This window comes from Barbus barbus (genome assembly GCF_936440315.1).
Source record: "Barbus barbus genome assembly, chromosome: 2".
Classification (NCBI taxonomy): domain Eukaryota; kingdom Metazoa; phylum Chordata; class Actinopteri; order Cypriniformes; family Cyprinidae; genus Barbus; species Barbus barbus.
In genome coordinates this window covers 11,810,458-11,835,201 of record NC_136730.1, presented here as the reverse complement: position 1 = coordinate 11,835,201, position 24,744 = coordinate 11,810,458, and the positions used below count along the sequence as shown (strand labels likewise).

Sequence of the window (24,744 nt, the reverse complement as noted above, 5' to 3'; positions counted from 1 at the left end):
TAATAATTTTAAAAATAGCTATCTGTAATTAATTTCTATAATTACATTTATAATTACACTGTTGACCCATACCTTACACCTAAACCCACCCTTAAACCGACCCATACCACCAAACCTGCCCCTTACCCGTATCCCACCTCAATAGCAGCAAAAGTGTTTTGCAATACAGTATGAACACAATATGTACATTGTAGGGATGCTCTGATCAGGATTTTTGCAGCCGATACAGAGTACCGATTTCTTGTCATGGTGATCGGCCGATACCGATTATAAAACAAAAATAAATGCAAACAAAATGTGTCTGATGCAACCCAAGGCAAAGATGGGCTCGGGACTCGAGTCGCATATACCCTTTAGACTTGACCTGACCTGAAATGACTCCAGACTTTACTGGACTCGAGGAAAAGGAGGGCAACTCGAGTCTTTTATCCTTAAATACTTATATAACTGAGTTTCAAAAGGCGGACCGCATCCGCACCCCGGCATCCATCTGGACCGCGAGCCGTAACAGCAGCACTATTTTAAGTGAGCAGCGCGTCAAAACAGCGGAGCGGATCACATAACAAGCGCTCAGGGTCGTTTGTGGTAAATATCTTTCAGCGCTATATCCTCGTATTTTTATCTGAAGCTAAACGTGCTTTATTCAAGCCCTTTCAGCTCCGTGCGCTCTCTCTCCGGACACGCGCTGCCGTGGTTATTTTAACAACAACAGAAACACGGTGAGAGGCCAAATTACATTATCTATCTATAACCAATACTCAAACCAGATGTAGCCTAACAAGACATTTCTGATCTACATTTTGCATTATTAATCTGTAAGCTAAGAACATACATATATATATATATAAATAATTGTTGTTAGATGGCTAGGTTGAAATTTAAACTTTGAAACTGTTCTTTCTTTTCTGCTCAAGATGAGAACGTTTTGTTTATCCAATGTTAGAGAGAGGACAAAATAAATAGAAACATTTAAACTCCAATATGGAGAAGTCTGATGTAACTCATAAGGTTTAATACTGTCCAATATAAGACTCAAGAGACACCCTTTGGTGTGACGAATGTCTGAAGCCCTGTACCATGCCGCCAATCCTATTGGCCAAATAGCGCTTGTCACCACCTAAGTGCCGCGCGCCATTTCACTCGGATTTTATTTCCTTCAGGAAAGCGAAAGAAAATTTTTTTGTGCCCTAGAAAGCATCCTGCATTCTCAGCAATATTTTTTTTCTTCTCGAGCAGTGTTTAACTCCTCTTCGCGGACGGGATGTGTCATTGGAGATGTAAGGATCCGTATAGCAGGTTTATCATGGCAGGGGACATTCATGACAGGTGCGTTGTGTGTCTGGGCCTGCATCATGCGCAGGCGGCCCTTAGCGGCCTGTCGACATGTTCCCACTGTGACGGCCTGCAACTGAAAGTTCTGCGCTCGAGAGTAGACGTTTTCTCCAAGGTCCAAACTCCCTCCGTGTCGCTTCTGCGGTTCCCGGGGCACCGCACGAAGTGATGGCTGCAGGTGAGGTTATTCGGCTGCAGGTCAGGCGGCGGCCAAGCTCCACTCGATGGAGGTGCTTCAGGCCTACCAGGCGGAGCTATTGAAGGAGCTCGATGAGGGAGAAGGCATCTCACCGGAGGCTGTGAAGGAACTGCGGTGGGCAACGGATTTGGCGCTACGTGCCACCAAGCACACCGCTCGAGCAGTCGGCCGCTCGATGGCGGGGATGGTGACGGTTGAGCGCCACCTGTGGCTCAACCTCACCGACATAAAGGAAAAGGACAAATCTTTTCTTATGGATGCCCCGACCTCCAATGATGGACTGTTTGGAGATTTAGTCACCGCGGTGGTGGAGAAATTCAGGGCAGCGAAGCAGCAATCAGCCGCTTTCCGCCAGCTGATTCCGCACAGACCCAGGGAAATAGAGCGACGTCAGATGCTGATGGCGCGCTCGCGCTCATCGTCTTCACACCGCCAACGGGGCACCCCGTGAGAAGAGCCATAACCTACGGCACCCCCTCATAAGGATTGGGGTCCTAGGGCTTATCCACCGGCTCGCCAACGCCAGTGGAAAAGACTAGACCTGAGCTCGACGGCGAAACCTCTCGTCCTCAGGCTCCTAATAGCGGTTCCTGATCCTTCTGCTGTTTGTTAGAGACTATGCCCTCCACTAGAGACCGCTGTTGGACCGCTAAAGCGTATCCAACCCTCTCACTGCAGTCCCCAGGCTCAAACTTTGACTGTCTCGCCGCAGAACGCACCTCGAACAGCATTAGAGCGAGCCACCACTCCGAGCACCCCCTCAGACAATCTGCACACTTCAGCCTTCAGGGTTCAAGGGACGGCCCAAGGGTCTGGCAAGAACGGCCCATTTATGCCGGCCCACAAAGCTACCGCTTCGTTGCTAGCAGCTGGGCCCGATATGCAGCCTGTTGGAATGAACACGCCGTAAACACGCTTCAGGACCCAATACAACGAAACACAGCGACCTTAACACATGCAGTTCTCGTTCTTACGGACTCCGTGAGTTTTCCGTGCTCAGAAATTCTAACACATGTGGACATGTCACAGCCGCAGATGGAGGTCTTGAGGTCATTAAAGGATTTTCGAGCAGCTGGGAACACCTGCCCGACATTTCGCAATGGGTATTACGCACAATTCGTTCCGGATACACCATTCAGTTTGGAAAAGGCCCGCATCCTTTCCGCAGGATTCTTCCCCCGATCGTGAGTTCAAAAGAAACCGCAGTGCTGCGACAAGAGGTGTCATCTCTGCTGAGGAAAGGGGCTATAGAAGAAGTACACCCCTCTCAGACGGAGTCAGGTTTTTACAGCCAATATTTTGTTGTGCCAAAAAAGGATGGCGGCTTACGACCAATATTGGATTTACGCCTTTTGAATCTTGCACTCAGAACGAGCAAATTCAAGATGTTGACGGTAAAATCTATTCTGTCTCAGATTCAACCAAACAACTGGTTTGTCACAATCAATCTGAAGGATACATACTTTCATATTCAGATCATCAAGAGACACAGGAAGTTCCTCAGATTTGCTTTAGAGGGCAAAGTGTATCAATACCGTGTTCTTCCTTTCGGGTTAGCCCTGGCTCCACGAACCTTCACGAAATGCATGGACGCAGTTCTACATTTACATTTATTCATTTAGCTGACGCTTTTATCCAAAGCGACTTACAATTGCTATATATGTCAGAGGTCGCACGCCTCTGGAGCAACTAGGGGTTAAGTGTCTTGCTCAGGGACACATTGGTGTCTCACAGTGGATTCGAACCCCGGGTCTCTCACACCAAAGGCATGTGTCTTATCCACTGCGCCACTACCACCCACACCAGTTCTGGCCCCGTTGCGGCTCCAGGGCGTTCGTGTTCTAAATTACCTGGACGATTGGCTGATATTAGCGCAATGAAAGACTCAAGCACGCTCTCATCGAGATCTCGTGCTAAATCATCTAAGCAGCCTGGGCTTACGCACGAATCTCAAAAAGAGTGGTCTGATCCCTTGCCAACGGATAACCTTTTTGAGGATAGATCTGGATCCTAACGTGATGAGGGCACGATTGTCTCCCCTGCGCGTTCAGTCATTCATCTCATGCCACTTCAAAGCAGGTCTACATTGACGGTGAGTTTGTGCCTCAGACTTTTGGGTTTAATAGCGGCAGCGTCCCCTGTAATCCATCTAGGCTTACTTCACATGCGCCCATTTCAATGGTGGACAAAAAGCCAAAGGATTTCTCCCCGTTGTCATCCACATCGAACGATTTCGGTGACACGGAGGTGTGTTCTCACGTTAAAAACCTGGACGTCGTCCAAGTTTCTCCGAGAAGGAGTTTGATTGGGGGCCTGTTTTTGCCGCGAGACTGTCACGACGGACGCATCATTGACAGGTTTGGGGGGCTGTTTGTCAAGGACGCCCAGCTCATGGAACATGGACGGAGGCACAGTGAGGGTGGCACATAAACAGATTGGAGCTGCTAGCGGTCTTTCTAGCTCTCCAACATTTTTCAAGACTGCTGAACGGCCGTCATGTGTTAAGTCAGGATGGACAACACAACGGTTGTGTCTTATTTGAATCATCAAGGAGAATTACGCTCTCGCCCCATATGCAGGCTGGCGAGGAATGTCCTTCTGTGGACTCAGGACAGGTTTCTGTCGATCTGAGTGGTTCAAACGGTGAGCTGCATATGGCAAGTGTTTAGAGAAGCGAAAGTGGACTTATTCGCATCGAGCATGACTACGCATTGCCCGCTATAGTACTCCCTATTCCCCTCATCGCCCCTGGGACTGGACTCTCTAGCCCACGAATGGCCCAGAACCAGTTTGTATGCCTTTCCTCTGATCCGGCTAATTCCAGCAATGCTATCCAGAATACGGTCGGACAGTGTGGAGCGATTGATGCTGGTAGCTCCGTGATGGCCCACTCAACCGTGGTTTGCGGAACTGATTGGTCTGTTAGCGGGCTCGCCGTGGGAGATTCCCCTCAGACAGGACATGCTGTCGCAAGCACGGGGAATGATCTGCCAGATTTATGGAAACTGTGGGTGTGGCCTCTGAGACGGGAATGAGTTAATATGTCTTTCAGTGGAGGGTACCGAGACTATAATTAATTCCAGAACGGTTTCTACGAGACGTTTATATGCCTTCAAATGGAAACAGTTTACTACTTGGTGTAGGAATCGTGATATGGATCCAGCTTACTACCCCATCGCTTCAGTACTGGAGTTTCTTCAAAGTCGTTTTTCAGAGGGAGTAACGCCAGCCACTCTTAAAGTATACGTGGCAGCTATATCCGTTAACCACGCATACATAGACGGCGTTTCAGTGGGCCGTCATCCCCTGGTCTCTCGATTTATGCAGGGTTCACGACGGCTGCGGCCTTTCCGCCCTGCGCGAGTTCCATCATGGGATCTGTACATTGTATTGCAAGGGCTATCAGGACATCCTTTTGAGCCCTTGGAAACTGTGACTGAAAAAAATCCTGACTCTAAAGAAAGTCCTATTGTTAGCGCTATCCTCCCTCAAGAGAGTTGGGGATTTACAAGCTCTTTCTATTTCACCTTCGTGCACGGACTTCGCACCAGGATTCGTGAAGGTTTTCCTGCAACCAAGGCCGGGCTACGTTCCTAAAGTCGCTTCGAATACTTCTCGCTTCCAGCAGGTGTTCTTAGAAGCTTTCTCCCCTACGGAGGTGGGGTCAGAAAATCAAAGCCTTTGCCCTGTGAGGGCCCTGAAAATCTATGTTGATCATACAGCCCAATTGCGTGAGTTCGACCAGCTGTTCATCTGTTTTGGGAATAAAAATAAAGGTTGTGCTGTCACAAAGCAACACATGTCCCGTTGGCTGGTTGAGGCTATATCCAGCGGGGCAGTCGTGGCCTAATGGATAGAGAGTTGGACTTGTAACCCGAAGGTCGTGGGTTCGAGTCTCAGGTCCGGAAGGGATTGTAGGTGGGGGGAGTGAATATCCAGTGCTCTCTCCACCCTCAATACCACGACTGAGGTGAGACCCTTGAGCAAGGCACTGAACCCCCAACTGCTCCCCGGGCGCCGCAGCGTTGGCTGCCCACTGCTCCGGGTGTATGTTCGCTACTGAGTGTACACTTGGATGGGTTAAATGCAGAGCACACATTTCACTGCTGGTTATACTCTGTATAATTGTGTATGTGACAAATAAAAACAAATTTAATTTAATTTAATTTAATTTAATTTTAGCCTATGAGGCGCACATGCTAGCTTCGCCTTTGGGAATCTGAGCTCATTCCACAAGGGCGGTGGCTTCGTCACAAGCCTTCCTTAGTGGATCTTCTATGGATGATATATGTGCTGCGGCAGGATGGTCCTCAGCGAGCACTTTCGTCAAATTCTACAGTCTGGATGTGAGGACAGCTCCTGGCTCCCGGGTTCTTTCCATTTGAGAAGATGCTTTCCTCGGACCCCAGCTATCTCAGGTCCGTCAGGTGTGATGGTATAGCATTCCCCTACGGTGTCACCGCAGCATTGAAGTGACCTATGAGAGGGAACATCTTGGTTACGTATGTAACCACGGTTCCCTGAATAGGGAACGAGATGCTGCGGTTCAGGCTCTTCCGTACCATTGATAGCGTTTCCTTAGTTCCTTAGTTTCCGTGAAATCTGAGTGAAATAGCGCGCGGCACGCAGGTATACTATGCTAACGCATACGGAAAGCGGTGCCAAGCGCTATTTGGCCAATAGGACTGGCGGATGGTACAGGGCTTCAGACATTCGTCACACCAAATGGTGTTCCCATACGGTGACGTCACCGCAGCATCTCGTTCCCTATTCAGGGAACCGTGGTTACATACGTAACCGAAATGACTTGCAGCATATATATGTCCTCACGCGTTGACGTCATCAAATTGCGATCGGTTCGTGAGATCGGCCAAACGCATGAGTACCGATCGAGTCATAAAATGTGCTGATCGGCCGATACCGATCTCCGGCCGAATGATCAGAGCATCCCTAGTACATTGTACTTATTTTTTGATGCAAGTACATGGTAGTTAAGGCCACCTAATATAAAGTGTGACCAGATAATGTATTTTGCATGAAGTCTAATGTAACACTATTTTCAGTCCCACATTATATTAGGTGGCCTTAACTTCTATGTACTTACATCAAAAAAAATAAGTAAAATGTACTTATTGTGTTTGTATTGTATTGCAAAACACTTTTGCTGCTATTGAAGAGGGATATGGGTAAGGTTAAGGTTAAGGACAGGTTTGGTGGTATGGGTAGGTTTAAGGATGGGTTAAGGTGTAAGGGATGAGTCAATAGTGTAATTATAAATGCTCCGGGTGTGTGTTCACAGTGTGTGTGTGTTCACTGCTGTGTGTGTGCACTTTGGATGGGTTAAATTCCAAGTATGGGTCACCATACTTGGCTATACGTCACATCACTTTAAATGTAATTACAGAAATTAATTACAGATGTAACTACATGCAAGTATTTTTTTAGAATATAAGTACAATGTAAAAATGTGCATGTACACAATAAGTGCATTGTAACAAATTATTAATTTAAATGTAATTGCATAGTGGTTAAGGCCACTTAATATAAAGTGGGACCCTATTTTCTAAATTAAGCACCCCAGTTATTTCCCTCTGACTTTATGGGTTGCTAATGATTAGAGTTGGAGTAAGGACTATGTTTGTTTGACACAGAGTGCAACATGTTCTACAGTTTTCACATAAATTGCTTTATGTTTATGTAATACATTTGAATGTATAGACAAACTGGTTTACTATTAGATTAGTCTGAATAGCTTTCAGGAATCAGGAGTCGTTGGTTTGAATCAGCTCAGATGATTCACTCGCTCACTGAACTGGACTGAAGGTTATAATGTTTGAGTTAAAATTATTATTATTTATATAATATTATATAATATGTAACCATTTTTAATGAACTTTTTATATGTTCAGGTTTCGTTTTAGCTTAGGTTTTACCCATTTAGTTATGTGCTTTTGTCATTTTTTATTATATTTTATTCATTTTTATTAACTTAACGTACTTTAACTTAAACATTTATTTCTGTTATTTCAACTTTTTACTTATTTTTTGTTTAAGTTTTGTAAATTTAAGCTTCTCATCTAATATTTATATTTTATAGTTTTTTAAGCTTTATTTAAATTAGCAAATTATATTTTTAACACTTTTAGTTAACAATAACAACACTAATGACAAGATGTAGATAAAACACATTTTTATCATTAATTTTTTTTTTTTTTTTTTTAATTTGGTGTTTATTTGGTATTTTTTATTGTGTGTTTAACACACAAAGACATGTTGGAAAAGCATTAGTAATTGTGCAGATTTTTATTAGGCTAATCACTGATAATTCTCTGTAGGTCCACTTACCTTTCCTGCTAAACGACTGGATATAATACCATTACTCGCCACAAGGCAGTCTGCTAATGTCGTCTTCCCTATGGGAAACACACATTTACAAACACAAAGTTTTAAGTTTTGACCAGAATCTTGTGGTAGATGCCTAACAGTTAATAAAAACAAAGACCTGACTCATATCAGCATCCTTTAAACTCACCATGATCTACATGAGCAAGAATACACAGATTCCTGATCTGAGATGTTTTCTTCTGCAGTGCAATTATCTTCTCCAAACTTGTGTGACCCATTTTGACTTTCTATACCATGAAGATGAAGCACAAAAGATGAAGATCACTTCATTATTAGTGCAAATGCATATATAGCAATCCCAAAAAGCTTAAGTGCTTAAGTTGCTTAAAAAGATATGAGTGTCGCTGCATTATAACACAATATCAAAACAAGTGCCATCTGCAAACAAATGCTGCTCAAGCTATTGTAGTACAATAACAACAGATCTTTTTTCCCCTAGCATTTATTTAGAATTTATTCTATTGTAATAAAATTAAAAAATCTCTTTTTTTAGGATATCCTGAAATAAAAGAAAGATGTAGGCTATATGTGACCCTGGAGCACAAAACCAGTCTTAAGTCACTGGGGTATATTTGTAGCAATAGCCAAAAATACATTGTATGGGTCAAAATTATAGATTTTTCTTTTATGCCAAAAATCATTAGGATATTAAGTAAAGATCATGTTCCATGAAGATATTTAGTAAATTTCCTACAGTAAATATATCAAAACTTCATTTTTGATTAGTAATATGCATTGCTAAGAACTTCAAAGGCAATTTTCTAAATGTTTAGATTTTTTCCACCCTCAGATCCCAGATTTTCAAATAGTTGTATCTCAGACAAATATTATCCTATCATAACAAACCATAAATAAATGGAAAGCTTATTTATTCAGCTTTCAGATGATTCATAAATCTCAAGGTCACATATATTCTAGAGGCACTCACTGTCTTTCGTGCAATACTATTTTGAAAGTATATTGTCATAAATACAAAATATAATGACATATAAAGAGGGCTGTCATACAGAATTATGGTAAAGGATGAAAAGTGGACATAAAATCAACCCTGAATGGTTAGAAATGTTATAAAAGAGCTGAAGGCAGCATCAGATGACTAATCTTTTAACAATATGTCAACTGCTTTATCATTTCAAACCTTCTTTTTGTGAAATGTTTTGTGTGTGTGCTTGCGCTACGCCACTTGATTTGACATTTTGTTATATAATGCAATTTGTGTGTGGCCAAATTCTTTCTTAAACAGAAAATATGGCTTTGAAGTCGATCAGGTTTTAAATGCCGTTCTTTCAAAACAAACCCGCGTGTGTTTTTTGAGAAATGAAAGATCTCGGCACTTTATTTCACTCATTCAGACACTCATTTGACACAAGTTTTCAAAACAACATCCATTCAACTAAGATTGACAGACTGCTAAACAAACCGAAAATTCGCCGCAAACATATATATTACCGTCAAATTTAAACGCGCATCCTCAGCAGAAATAAAACTGATATTCACCGTTTCTCTCCCCTGAATAAACTTTGATATCCTCAGAATGACAACAGATACTCACATGTTTCCTCCAGTCCAGGAAGCGCATACGTGCGTCGTGGCCGTCGCACGCGTCAGACGTAATACGTTAAGCTGCGTCGTCATCAGGACGCTGCAAACAGTAGTTGCCAGGGAAACGGGACGCTCCGTACAAGACAAACGCTAGTGAAGCAGTGTGAAAGTGAGGGAAATTCACAATTTTCCTCATAAAACCGAGGAAAATGACGCGTGTCTGTATCTGTGAGATGTGCAGCTGTGGGTAAGAGTATTTTTTTAATGTGTTTGTAGTAATGGTTGAAGCCCGAGAAGGAGTTTTGAATAATTGATGGGCCGACTATCAAGTAACGCTAAAAAACAAATCTTGACGGACATAATTTAATATTAAATTAATTTTAGTACCTTTTAATAATGGTTTTGAAACTAAAAACAAATACATTGCAATAATTAATTTTACAATATTTTATAAAAAAAAAAAAAAAAAAAAAAAAAAATATATATATATATATATATATATATATATATATATATATATATATATATATATATATATATATATTTTGTTTTATACCGTTGCATAATTAATAGGGAAGTAGTGAAGAAAATGTCAGGTAGTCAATTTAATTTAATTTAATTTAATTGTTTTCAGATTGAAGGAAATGCAGTAAAAAGAAAATAATATGAAGAAACAAGTGTATTTATGTGTATAGGATGGAGGCTTTAGTCAGTGACAGAGTTTGTTGTATAGCTGTTGCCCTGGACTCCACAAACATGTTCAGTAAAAGTACTGCGGGAACTGAGAGAAAGACATAATAATGAGTTTATGCCTTCTCAAAAGCATAATGTTATTTTAAATGCTTCTCCCTTATCTTCAGCCGCCACCGTTGCACACACCAGCCCACAGCACTTTACAAGAAAGGCAGTAAGACTAATGTGTTGACAGAGTACTCAGAGAAGTATCCTGCCTATAAAGGGCACACGCGGCCCAAGAGCATCAAGCCCCAACTGCAGTATAAAGCTCATCAGGACACGATGGAAGGAACAACCACATTCAGGTACATTCTGGGAATTCGTGGCTAATCTTTAGTCAAATAATTTAATAAAGTGGCAGCACACTAGATGTTAGAACAGCTCCTCATGTCTTTCTATAGGCTTCAGGTCATCATATAATCTTTTTTGTTTTCTCATTTTCTCAGGACAGACTATGTCCCGTATGTGGTCACCCCTCGCCCTAAGAAGCCGCAGGCCGAGTACAAGCCCAAACCTGGGGAGATTGACTTAGGAACGACCTATAAACAAGACTTCAACCCATATGAAATGCAACCATTTGTTCCTTCACGTCCTAAAGAGAGAGTACATACCACAAATGCAAAACTGGACACCGTACCCACCTATAAAGGTAATGACAATCTAGGTCAGTTAGATCATGTGAGCCTACAGTTTCAGAATACACACACTGAACTACTTTAGCATTTTTTATTAATAACCTTATCTAGGTATCTGCTGTTATTTATGTTAAATCAAGTATTTTTAGATTTAAATGAATTTATACTCAGCAGCTTATAAGGCACATCATAAACACTAGTGTTCAAAAGTATAGGGTGAGTAAGATTTGTTTGTTAGTTTTTTTTATACATTTTTTAAGAAATGAACACTTTTATTCCGTAAGGATGCATTAAATTGATCAAAAGTGACAGTTAAGACTTTGCTGTTTGTTTGAGCTTTCTATTCATCAAAGAATCCTGAAAAAAAAAGATTTCCGCAAAAATACCAGATAATAGTAATAAGAAATGTTTAATGAGCAGCAAATCAGCATTATTATAATATAGTATATATAGTATTATAATTTAGATTTCTGAAGGATCATGTGACACTGAAGACTGGTGATGCTGAAAATTTTGCGTTGCCTCACAGGAATAAATTACATTTTAAATTATATTCAGATGGAAACCAGTTATTTTAAATTGCAATAATATTTCACAATATTACTGTATTTTTGATGAAATAAATGCAGTCTTGGTGAGCATGGAAGACTTAATTTAAAAACATTATAAAATCTTACCAACCCCAAATATACAGTGTGAATGATAGTATATCATAAAAGCCAACAATATTTTCAGTATACAGTACAAAAGCTGAAATGCATAAAAAAAAGTTATTACAGCAAATGCCTTTGTTTTTTAGTAAAAGTTTGTATGATGTTTTTAAAGAGGATTTTCGTCAGTGGGAGATCAGTAGACGGGAATTGACTAAGCCTGACACACTGTATCAACCCCCTGTTACAAAGTTTGGGAATTCCACGACATTCCAGGATGATTTCGTCCACAGAGGCCTCGTCCCTCGTGAGAGCTACAAGCCCCCTAACATAGCCAAGCTATCCGATGCTCCTTTCGAAAACATGACCAGCAACAAGCTCTCCTATGTTCCGCATGCTCTGGAAGCCCGATACGTTAAACCGCCAGTAGAATACACACCCAGCAGCCAACCTTTCCAGGACCTCACCACCCATCGACAAGACTATCAAGGCTTGCTGAGTCCGCCGACCAAAAGCTGCAAGCCTGAGCCGCTCAAAGTGGCCTCCAACAAGCCCTTCCAGGGCAGCACGGAATTCCGTGACCGTTTCCAGCAGTGGCCCGTATCCCTCCGACAGGTGCAGAAGTCGGTGGAGTATATGAGTCCAACGAAGCACATGGACCTGACCACCACCTCGCACACTGACTACATCAAGCACCAAATCCAGCCCTTCCATTCCGCCAAACCCTTCTTACTTCCAACTAAGTCCTCTGGGCCCTTTCAGGGCAACACCACCATGAGAGACGACTTCCAGCCGTGGGCGGCTCCCCGTCAAAGCATGATCCGGAAACCAGAGGAAATCCAGCGTGCCAGTGGGAAAATGGAAGATCTGACCACCTTCAGGGCTCATTTCGTTCAGCATGAAGCTCAGCCTAGTTTCAGCTTCAAGCCCCAAAATGCACCGTTGCGGACCGACGCTCCCCTACAGAATGACACCATGTACCGCACTGAGTTCACACCCAAGAAGATCAGCGTGTGTCCAGCCAGTTTCGAGTCTCCGCCGGGGTTTGTTTTCGATAATTACGACGATCGAGGCCACCGCTTCTTCCGCAAGATGAGGTCTGCTGACAAGATTGAGACACCACAGGAAATGGTCCTGACAGCTTAAGAAAGTCATCATGTTGTTTCTATAAAAGGAAACTAGCATACAGTGTGATCTCTTTAAATTATTGTAATCCTACGGGGAATCTTAATGAATTATGGTTAAAGGTCAGTGGGTTGAACTATCTTTCATAAAACATTGATTATGCAGAGTTTAAAATTCTAGCTAATTTAAAATGTTCAATAGGAAGAAACTGCAGTAAAATATGCAGTGAAAGTAGTATAATATGTCATAAATCAGTTTTTGACAATACCAATTAATTAGTTCAGTATCAAAATCACTTCTACACTATCATATAAAGGTTTGCGGTAAATTTTGTTTAAATGAAATTAAACGTTTTATTCAGCAAGAACACTTTAAATTATTCAAAAGTGACAACATAGACATTTATAATGTAACAAAGGATGTCTATTTCAAATAAATGCTGTTCTTTTGAAGAATCTTTTAAAAAATGTATCACGGTTAGGTTACCGCAAAAATATGAAGCAGCACAACTGTTTTCAACATTGATAATAATCAGAAATGTTTCTCGAGCAGCAAATCAGCATATTAGAATCATTTCTGAAGGTGTAATGGAGTAATGGTGCTGAAAATTCAGCTTTACATCACAGGAATAAATTACTTTTTAAAATGTATTGAAACAGAAAATAATTGTTTTAAATTGTAATAATATTTCACAATATTACTGTATTTTTATCAAATAAATGTGGCCTTTTGAACAACAGTTTAGTTAACCACATAAAACACGCTTTTTGCAATACACAATAATTTAATGTTTTAACCAAAATATAGAATACAAAGATCAATAATTCTAAAGATATATAAACTGATTGGTAAAACTGTATTTATTGTTTTTGTATCACATAGACTGTTTGCAATATTGACATGTACAGAAACAAAACTTGCGCTTCCTTAACCGAGTCATGTAGCGGCACTTTCTCCACATACTGTAGCAATAAAATGCAATAGATTAAATTCATGGATAAATTCAGTGAGTGGCTTATGTACAATATGTGTTGATGTACTTAAAATGCATGCATAAAGTCCAGTAGGAAACCATTATATTAGAGATATGGATAATTCACTTCAAGTGCTATAAGTACATAGGTCTGTGTTGGGTTTAATCTTAAATATGGATTATAAAGACAAACTAAACCAAGTAAGAAAATAAAGTCCAAACTTTCTACACTCAATGTACAATATTGCACTTAAAAACACATTATATACAAGACATATTTTACAATGCAGCACATTGGTTGAACACAAAACATACATCTAAAAGACGGCTGGAGAAATGTGACTTTTATGGCACATGCCATTTCAATCAGTCAACGGGTTTTCTGTCATACATTCTACGTCCATATTAAAACATCATTTAATATTAGAGTTAACATGAAAACAAAATGGACACTTTTTACTTGCTGCTGTATTTGTTTTTGTAATGTTTATAAAAAAAAAAATGAAAAGTTCATTGTGACTTTTATATCAGTTTATGTCACAATTCAGAACTTTTTTGTGATATAAACTCAGAATTATGAGATACAAACTTCCAATTTTGAGAAGAAAACTCTTATTGTGAGTTTATAATTTGCTATTCTAAGAAGAGAAAAAAAAGTCCAAATTGTGAGTTACATTTTATTTTATTTTTTTATTCCTTGGTAGACAATATTCCAAATTCAGATTTTTTTTTTTCTCCCAATTGTGAGGTTATAGTTCACAATTCAGCCTTTTCTTCTTAGAATTACTAGTTTATACTTCGCAATTCTGACGTTTTCCTCAGAATTGCAAGAAAAATGTCAGAATTGTGAGATATATACTCGGATGTGATATTTGAAAAAGAAAAATACTTTGTAAGATGAGTAAAAAAAAGTCAGAATTACTGTTTTTATTTTTCATTCCATGGTGGAAATAAACTTCCATAAAACTTGCTTCCCTCTGAAACAATTTCCCTTTTCGCCTGGCATCACATATCCTTCTTACTCCCTAACTCCGCCCCTCTTACCACCTGACAATCAAATGCTAAATAAATACAATAAGCCCCGCCCCACATTTTTCTTGTTGAATATGCTGTTTGCCTTTGAAGTAATCAGATTAGAAAGGTAAAATGGGTTGTGACAGCATTTCATGTTGACTTCAAGGTAGGAAAAAAATTGATTTGATAATGTCTCTCTTAATACTCCAAGCTGTGTACTACTGATATTATTAGTATCAGTGCATCTTGTACACCCAAGAGGCCTTTATATTTCCTTCACATTGGTGAATGGTCCGATAAGATTTGTTCTCTCATATTCACAAGTAAAAAATCTTAAATTAATACACATATAATATCACTTTCAGGGCAAGATAAAATGAGATCTGCAGAGAAAGCTGGTGAAGAGAGAAGTTTCGAATCTCATCAAGTGATTTTCTCTTTTGACTTCGGATGATTGAGGGAAAGCATCCAGTGAAGTGTAGTCCAGATATCTTTTAGTCCATACACTCCAGGTGTCCTTTTTGTTTGTACGATTTAACAATATTCTGTATTATGAGAGACAATCAGTGCGGTGACTGAAAAGGGCGTCTGTTGGTTTGGGCTCTTGTGCCTCTGGCGGTCACTAGGTGGGGTTGGTGTCCTGTGAGCAGGTCTGGCAACAGCGTTGCCGGTACAGATCCACGAGGCAAAGCTTGAGCCGTTTCACCACAGGACAGTAGTGGGTTCTGTCCTTACACTCACCTAAAGAAGCAAAACAAAGCTTATTCAAAATACAATTTTCAAAAGCACATTAATTGGCAAACAAATGCACATTTCAACGTATTAAAATACAGACAAATAATCAGAAAAGAGAAGTTATTTACACAAATGAGTTTGTAAACAACAACATTTAAATATGTTATTAACTTGGAATGAATGAACTAGTTGAATAAAAACTCATTTAAATATGAAGATAAATAATAATGTAAGTGCTGAGTCTTTTCTTGGTCTTTAATTATTATTATAACTACTATTCTTTATTATTCATTGTTATTAATATATTTTCATATAAGTTAAATATATGAACACTTTTTATTTACTTTATAATCCACCATTAAGATAAAATAAATTAGTTTGTGGCAGTCCTAAGTTTTTTGTTGGTCTTTAATAATATTAATAATAACTATTATTCATTATTAATAATTGTTATTAATATTTTAAAAATAATAATAATAATATAAATAATAAATGATAAAATACAAGAAAATGAAATGAACTGAATTAACTATGAATAAATTAACTAGTTAAAATCTAATTTAAATATGAAAAGATACAGTAAATAATAATGGCAGTCCTCAGTCTTTTGTAGGTCTTTAATAATAATAATAATAATAATAATAGTAATTATTATTATTAATTGTTATTAAAATTTTTAAAATAAAATTATATAATAATATAAATAATAAATTTTAAAATAAAAAATGAAATAAAATAAGTTGGTGATGTGAGTGCTAATAAATTAGGACCAGGCCTAGAACGCTTTATGTTTTGTGTATGTTTTGCTTGTTCATTTTTGAGCTGTTAATTAAAGTTTATGTTTATGTTGAGTCGGTTCCCGCCTCCTCCGTCCCGTATCTAACGAACCTTGCTACATACACCCTACAGTAACATATCTGATGTGAAACACCTGCTCCTGTTCCTCTTGCTTTGTCCACCTAGGATCTTGGATTGATTTTTCACAAAGATTATTGTGAAATTTTGGGACTTGCTCCAATGACATTAATACGCACAGAATGGTGGGAAAGCAGAAATGCAAACTCAGTCACATTAATTTTGTCCTCTGCTACATTTCAAATTCAGGTTTGGTGACCTCCAAATTCCCATAGCACAAGGACGTTTGAGGATCTAAAGGTCACAGACTGACCTCAAGCAAAGAAAACTAAGCAGTGTTGCTGCTCACAGTATATTTCCACTTTTTGTTTTTAGTAATTTATTTTTTCTCAAAAAGAGAATCCTTAGAGTGTGATATCATATCCTGTTCGCTGCGGTGTGAAGCAACATTTCATGCTTAAAGTCTAGTGTGACCATGGCTTCACACTCTAAAAACAATATAAGTTCATTTATTGGTGTTGTTTTATTAAACATTTCTGCAAAAGAAACAAGTTAGGTGACACAAAAATGATGTTTCATTAAGTTTCACCGCAGAAGAGCAAAGAACAAAAAGCAGATGTTTGGACAGACAGGATTCCTGAAATGACCGAGCTTAAAAAAAAAAAAAAAAAGGAAGAAAAACCTGCGAACGAGAGCGAGTTCTCTTGGGACGCTGTGATAACTTGGATTTCGAGAGTGATGGAACAAGCCAATATATTTGGCCCTCAGGTCGCTAATATTTTCCCTAATAAAAAATGAATGCTCTAAAGGTGCCGAACGAGGGAAAACATTCCCCGAACCATGCTGACGCTCTGGTTTATAACAAGGTGTTTTAAGAGACTCACTGCCACAGGAAGTGATGTTGCAGTGTTGCCAGGTAGAAGGCCGCCGTTGCCAGGCACAGTGCTGGTCGGGGAGGGTTTTCTTGTTCTGCCGATGGATGCATTCCACTCGACGGGACTGGAAGCCGCTGCCACACGCCGCTGTACACGTCCTCCACGGGAACACCTTCCAGTGTACATCGCACATCTCAGACGAACAGTTCCTCATGGATGACGGCCTGAAAGGTGTTCGAGAACCAGATCACGAGAAATAACACGTTAACTGAGCTGTGCATGTGAGAATGAGTGATGCTGAATATTGCATAAGTCTGGCACCTTTCTTTTGGGTCGCAGGTTTTGGACGTGGAGTTGCTGAAGTGTCTGCATGAGACGCTTCTGCTCTGCGTGGCCACTGCAGGCCCCAGACATCGACCTGTGCACTGTGAACACGCATTACCATCACAGTAAATATGATGAGGAGGGGACTGAACAAACACAGCTGCTCTGATACTAAACAGGCATAAGCTACGTAAAACTGATTATGGGTATCTGGCAAATAACATGAATGTTATATGTGACCCTGGAGCACAAAACCAGTCTTAAGTCACTGGGGTATATTTGTATCAATAGCCAAAGATACATTGTATGGGTCAAAATTATAGATTTTTCTTTTATGCCAAAAATCATTAGGATATTAAATAAAGATCATGTTCCATGAAGATATTTTGTCAATTTCCTACTGCAAATATATCAAAATTTTATTTTTGATTAGTAATATGCATTGCTAAGAACTTAATTTGGACAACTTTTGATTTTCTCAAATATTTAAAAAAATTTTGTACCCTCAGATTCCAGATTTTCAAATAGTTGTATCTCAACCAAATATTTTCCGATCCTAACAAACCACACATCAATGGGAAGCTTATTTATTCAGATTTCAGATTATGTATAAATCTCAATTTCAAAAAATTGACCCTTATGACTGGTTTTGTGGTCCAGGGTCATATTTATATTTTTAGATTCTGTAACTGTTTTGAACATTCTAATCAAAAGATTCCAGTTTTGCAAGCTCATGTTAAGGTTTAACAGTAAATCCAGAGAATATAAAATAATTATGGATAATTGCTGACCAATATGGGTTTTTATTGCTTACCATCAGTATCAATATGTAGAATATCTGCTATATTTGCTACCGGGCAAAGCTAATGATCTCAAAAATAGCCACTAATATACTGATCTATCACTACTTACATACACTATTTTATATCATTGCTTCACATTAAGAGGTTAAAATTAATGTAAATGTGGCAATAAACGTACCTTGCCCCAGGTGCCGGTGAGCCACTCCACACACGTGTGTGAGCTGCACTCTTCCCTGTCCTCAGGCCGACGAGATCCTTCACATGGTGAGCTGGACAAAACCCTCACGCTCCCTGAGGCCTCCACCTGCTGACAGGAAACCCGCCTCTCTTTGAAGCCCTGCCCACAGGAACTGGAGCATCTGGACCATACTGTTGACACCCAACTGACAGATACAGCAAAAACAGTTAGGAGAGCTTCAAATTTATTTAAAAACTCATTTGATGAAATATGAAATACTGCGCAATCAGCTAGAAATTTTCATTATGCATGAAATATGCAGATGACCTATATTTTTTTTAAATGTGCAGTATGTAACAAAGCACACTGTATAAGTGTATCCCACAATGCAATGCACTCAACTTGACCTTCCAGTTCCAGTGGACTGATGAGCCAGAAGTCACGATTTCACATCGGTTTCTTAGTCAGACTGCCAAAAAATATGGATCATAACTGTATGCTATTCACTGAATAAATATGCAACATAATGAGGCCATGTGATAATGTAGCATACTCCTGTTTGATGTTATCTTTGTAGTATACAGTAGAAACGACAGTATTCAGTATGATCAAAAGTTTCGGGTTGGTAAGATTTTATTTTTTATTTTTTGGAAAGAAGTCTCTTATATATGCCCACCAAGACTGCATTTATTTGATAAAAAATACTGTAAAATAGTCAAATGTAAATAGAATTTAAAAACTCATTTCTATTTCAATATATTTTAAAATGTAATTTATTCCTGTGATCGTAAGCTGAATTTTCAGCATAATTCCTCCAGTCTTCAGTGTCACATGATCCTTCAGAAATCAATCTAATATGCTGATTTGATGATCAAGAAACATTTTTAAAATTATTATAAATATTGAAAACAGTTTATAATATTTTTGTGAAACTGCAATGCTTTGTTGTTCTCAGGATAAGTTTAAAAACAGTATTTTTTATATTTTATATATATATATATATATATATATTATACATAGTAACACTGTAAAAGTGTTTTCTGTAAATTTTGACCAATTTAAAGCATCAAAAAGCATGCATTTCATGAGTTTTAATTTTGATCAGCTTCCATCTCAAAAGCATACAAATTTATTTAGCCTTTTGTGAATCAATTTTATGTATAAATGCTTTCAATGTATGGAGTACAGCCAAATTAAATTGCTGCTATACTTCAAGCTCATTAATCACAACTGACATATACAGAAAGAACATATTTCAAAGTCAGAAGTGCTTTAAAATTGGTTAAAAATTATTATTACAATGCACTATTTTTGCCATTTCAATTCCATTTAGTGCTGTAAAAATTACAAACTTTATCTGTAAAAACAACATTATGGACAGTAAAAAATTAAGTTAAATGTCATTTGAATTATTACAGTACATGATTTATCTTCACACCTGTAGCATCCTATAATAGATTTGACATTTATCTAGCTGCATATTAGCAATTTTCTTTGCACTCGCACAGTTAAACACAAAGCTAACAAACCTCAAACTTCTAGCTAACTCTGGATACATGCCATTCCAAACCGACAAGAATATATATCTCCATACATTTCAACAGTGGATACGTATGGCTGGATATATTTGGTTTTTAAAAAAGCACAGCTTGTACCCGAGTCACTGGGGAGCTGGGAGCCTCTGCGGGGCATTTGGGGTTGTGTTAGAGCGCAAGAAGCAGTAACAAAGACACGCTTTGTGAGAGGATCTCCCGCTGACGGCTCTGAACTGACGCTAAACGCTTTCACAGAGCCATATGATTCATGCGCTGAGTCCAGACGCATGGCAATAATCAGATGATGTTTTTGGCATGGACGTATAGAAGTCGTGTGCACTATCTATCCTGTGTTCTCCGAGAAACCCTGAAACCCTCAATCAATCAGCGCACCATATGAAACGTGGACTATGCTAATGATTCAAGCTAGAATATTTTTCTCTGCAAAAAACTCCTGCTTACTTTTATATGAAAAGTACATGCTAATATCATTCAGTTCAATAATTGCTCTTGTAAAGGCAACATTTTGCTTTTTAAAATTTTTTTGAAATGTGTCCTGGTGCAAATTATCATTATTAACTATCAGCAATTTGCTGATGTAACCAAGATGAAATGGGCAAAACTAACACGATCCCTTTACAGAAGTGCAAATGACATTTTACAAAGTCGTTATAAAAAGAATGGCGATACATTGAAAGTAACTGAGGCTTGGGGGAAAATGCCACTAAAATCAAGAAAATTCTAAAAATACCCCTGTACAAATAGACTAACTCTATTAGGTTCTTGTGATTAAAGTGAAATGTGCAATTGAAAGAAAAGTGTCTATTGTGCCATTGCATTTAGATCTGCTCATGTTGCATCAGCATTCGAACCAATCACACAAGTTTCTCTTGAGCTTATGAACGCAATAGCCAATCAGAAGTGAGTAGATTAGTCACCACTGAAAAGGAATTCTGCACTCTTTTGCCAATTCTATCATCATTAAACAACAAACTGCAGATATTATGAATGAGATTCATTTTGCAGTGAAGACACTGAAGCTGAAATTTTTTATGGGATTTTTTTGTGAAAATGCATAACTCGTGATAGACTAAAGCCAATGAGCGCTTTAGTGATGGGGAATTTACTTACTTTCTGTATCATTTATTCCCGGTTTGAAGAACCATGCGATGAAAATAACCAATATAAAGTCTTGATTTTGTGTAAAAAGCAATAAACTAATTCATAAATAGCTTGTTTTGTCTGTGTAGCCTACAAAAATATAACATTATAACACAAACATTTTTTTTTATTATATTAATAGACATTAATAAACATTATTACAAAATCAAGAGCAATAATCAACATTGACTTCTGTCATAATATTGCAGCACAATTTAAAAAATAAATTGGTAATTTTCTGCCAGGATTTTATCCAGTAATTTTACTGACTTTCCGTGAACCCTACAACATAGCACAAGGAAGTCCAAAATTCAAAATACAGGTAAAATAAATAAATATGGCATTTTTCTTTCATATTAATATGGTACATTGCACCTTTTTTTATCTGTTTTTAACAGTGTTTTTTTTAATAGCGTTTATAATTTATATATTAATTGATATACTTCATGAAGGTTGTTTAACATTATGCAAATGCTGTGTAAATACATGCATGCCACCTTTGAGCAGCATTAAGCAGTTTATGTGTAAACATGTCAGATGCAGCTTCTGTTCCATCTTTGCAGAGTAAAGAAGGCATTTGTTGATGTTGACAAAATACTTTTGGTAACAGTCTGGTTACATTTGACATTAAAGTGACCACAGATACATTTAATAAAGGTAATTATACAATTTCTCCTTAAAAAAGGTCCTGGAAATCAATCCAAGTGGGTAAATATTGCCCCTAAATTGAAAAAGTTAATTTCTGAACCTGGTGATAAAGATTTTCACAATACTTTTTTTATTCTAAATGTTCTGATTTCTCTGCATCGTGTCAAAATGGTAAAAACCCACAGGGGTTTCTCTGGCCAGACCAGTGCACTGACAAAAAGAAGCTCTTTTACACTGACAGCTGATAAAAGCTTCTCCGGCCCCATTGGACTCATACAGCTTGATTCATGTGCTTCGTTGAGCGTCTGCACGGCCCCTGAAAAGACTGATGCTGGGAAGGGAATGATAGATGGGTTGTTTGATGGAGAGAGGCACGTTGGCTGGGAATCAGAGGACCGGGGTGCTGCTCACAGTCAAATGCATCACAGCTTGCAGACTTGTGAAGGGTTCTGCTCTCTTTATATTAAAGTCTATAGAGAGATCCATCAGTAGATGCTCGTTTATCAAAGACGGAGTGGCTGTCACTGTGTCTGACTTCTGAATCGCTAACGGTAAGAGAACTGGGCTAATTATACACTAGGTTTGACTGCAGAACATGACAGTTTTATGCATTTCTTCACATTGCACGCAATCCTCGTTGGTTTTTTCTCATGCTGACTGAGTCAAGACAAATGCTGCATATTATTAAAGGAATAGTTCACCTCAAAATTTACATTTTCTGAAAATGCATCGACTCTTAGGCCATCTACGATGAGTTTGTTTCTTCATGGGAACATATCTGGAGAAATTTAACGTTACATTAGCATCGCTTCCTCAATGGATGCTCTGCAGTGAAAGGGTGCCGTCAGCTGATGAAACATTACAATAATCCAGAACACGACTCCAGTCCTTCAATTAATGTCTTGTTTGTAAGAATCTATTGGATTAGATTATTCATAATATTGTTTTTCCAGTGAAAAATTAACTTAGTCTGAATCAGGAGAGAAATATACACAGATTTACAAGCGAAAACATTCCAGTTTTGTAAAATATGTTGGTGGATTTTGATGTGAGACAATAACAGTGGATGTACTTCTTCCCTGAAGACAGTGTTATTATGGATTATGGACTCGTATTTTGGCCAGAAGTGATGGTTCAATGTTAAAATGCTTTAATGATGGATTTGTACAAACACACAGCATTTTGCTTAAGAATATGTTAACTGATGCACTGGAGTTTTGTGGATTACTTTTTATCAACTGTTTGGATTCTCATTCTGACGGCACCCATTCACTGCAGAGGATCCATTGGTGAGCAAGTGATATAATGCTAAGTTTCTCCAAATGCTCCCATGAAGAAACAAATTCATCTGTACCTTGGATGGCGTGAGGGCGAGTACATTTTCAGCATTTCTGGGTAAGCTGTTTCTTTAAGGATTTTTATTATTTGCTTAGGGATGTGTACCTGGGAGGGCAGTCCAGGAGGTTGCACGGCCGTGGTTGACTGATTGGTTTGGGAAGATGATGACAGATTGAATGAGGCATCTCTTGGCCCTCTGACGTCAGACATCGTACCTTCCTCATCTGAGACCCTCTGTTACCACAGGAAGCGCTGCATGTGCTCCACTCGCCCAAACGCCACTCAAACTCTACACCCCGCAAAAGACACAAAAAGAAATACAATACACACACACAGTTAGGGATAATATTAAAATTCTTGGTGATACAAATAAGTAAAAAAATCTTTTTTGTTCTGTAGTCTTTGTATAATTTAAAAATGATTTTAGATGATTTTGTTTTATTTTTCATTTATTTAGTCATTGTATATATTGCATTGTATATAAATAGTACAGAATACAATAGAATGAGAAGACAGGTCATCTACTGATCATTGATAATACAACACTGATCAAAAATGAAAGACATTTAAATTTTTTCAAAAGATATTCTAAATACTATACTTTTGGAACTATATTTGGAATCAAACAATCCTAAAAAAAGTGCCTCTGTTTCCACTAAAATATGAAGCAGCACAACTGTTTTCAACATTGATAACAATAATAAATGTTTCTTGAGCAGCAAATCAGCATATTATAATGATTTCTGAAGGATCATGCGACACTGAAGACTGGAGTAATGAAAATTCAGCTTTGCATCACGGGAATAAATTATATTTTAAAATATATTAAAACAGAAAACAGTATATATACTATATGGTACCTATATATACAGACATATAAAGGACAAAACAGGTATGGCATGAATCAATATCAGGGAAGCACTACTGGAGAAGCACCACTATTACTCAAGTGCTGCCAAATTGCCTGATTCAAAGAGAGAGGTTATAAGGACCATTTACAAGCCCTTAAAGGTTTCTAGAAATCTGGGCTTGAATATCTACACAATCGTCTCTGGCTTTTAAAATTCCTGGCATTGTGCGGGAACTGAAAGGAAGACATGCAGCTTTAACAAGACACAAATGAGCTCCGAGCGCTTGGTTTTCTACAAGACAGAACTGAAGTCCAATTCATGTCCAAACCTTCAACATAACACAGTCGAGTTTTACTTCCCTGTCTATTCTGGGTGTTGGGTTTCATCAGAAGACTACGGCTATTCATCATCCACACACTTTTTTTATTAGCACTTTTTGCTGACTTTAAGCATGCACTTCTTATGTATTGTCACATCACACATATAGCAAAGATACAAAAACCCAGTCACAAACAACAACATACATAAATGAATAAAGAACAAAACCATGTAGTTTACTTAGCCCTTAAATCCATAGCATACCGACTTTCAATCAAAAATCCATAAAATCAATAATTAACTATATATATATATATATATATATATATATATATATATATATATATATATACACACTAAAAATTTTAAAAATACAAAAAAATACATAAAATGCACACACACATACATTTTTATTTTTTTAAATGCTATATATATATATAGAGAGAGAGAGAGATCCTTCGTTTATATATATATATATATATATATATATATATATATATATATATAAACGAG

General features: G+C 38.2%; 3 protein-coding genes across 4 annotated transcripts in view; 1 reads left to right on the top strand and 2 right to left on the bottom strand.

Annotated features, from left to right (window-relative positions):
• Positions 1-9,521, bottom strand: part of LOC306879874 (elongation factor-like GTPase 1) — a 108,588-nt gene extending 99,067 nt beyond the window's left edge. Inside the window, exons 1-3 of one of the 2 annotated variants that reach the window (XM_079433098.1) lie at positions 9,489-9,521; positions 8,064-8,163; positions 7,877-7,944 (exon numbers count right to left, since the gene is read on the bottom strand). In XM_079433098.1, coding sequence (XP_079289224.1) covers positions 7,877-7,944; positions 8,064-8,163; positions 9,489-9,515 — 195 coding nt within the window. In that variant the 5' untranslated portion in view covers positions 9,516-9,521. The other variant, XM_079433099.1, reaches the window with a different exon arrangement.
• Positions 9,522-9,589: 68 nt separating this feature from the next.
• Positions 9,590-13,616, top strand: LOC306884309 (stabilizer of axonemal microtubules 1-like). Its single transcript, XM_079440057.1, has 4 exons — positions 9,590-9,725; positions 10,339-10,518; positions 10,660-10,862; positions 11,674-13,616. The coding sequence occupies exons 1-4, from the start codon at positions 9,688-9,690 to the stop codon at positions 12,642-12,644; spliced, it is 1,392 nt and encodes a 463-aa protein (XP_079296183.1). The 5' UTR covers positions 9,590-9,687; the 3' UTR covers positions 12,645-13,616.
• LOC306884301 (ADAMTS-like protein 3) overlaps positions 13,460-24,744 on the bottom strand; it is a 193,257-nt gene continuing 181,972 nt past the window's right edge. The window contains exons 27-31 of the mRNA XM_079440043.1: positions 23,168-23,351; positions 18,381-18,585; positions 17,397-17,500; positions 17,085-17,299; positions 13,460-15,351 (exon numbers count right to left, since the gene is read on the bottom strand). Of these exons, the coding sequence (XP_079296169.1) occupies positions 15,233-15,351; positions 17,085-17,299; positions 17,397-17,500; positions 18,381-18,585; positions 23,168-23,351 (827 nt within the window). The 3' untranslated portion in view covers positions 13,460-15,232. The remainder of the gene's footprint in view (positions 15,352-17,084; positions 17,300-17,396; positions 17,501-18,380; positions 18,586-23,167; positions 23,352-24,744) is intronic.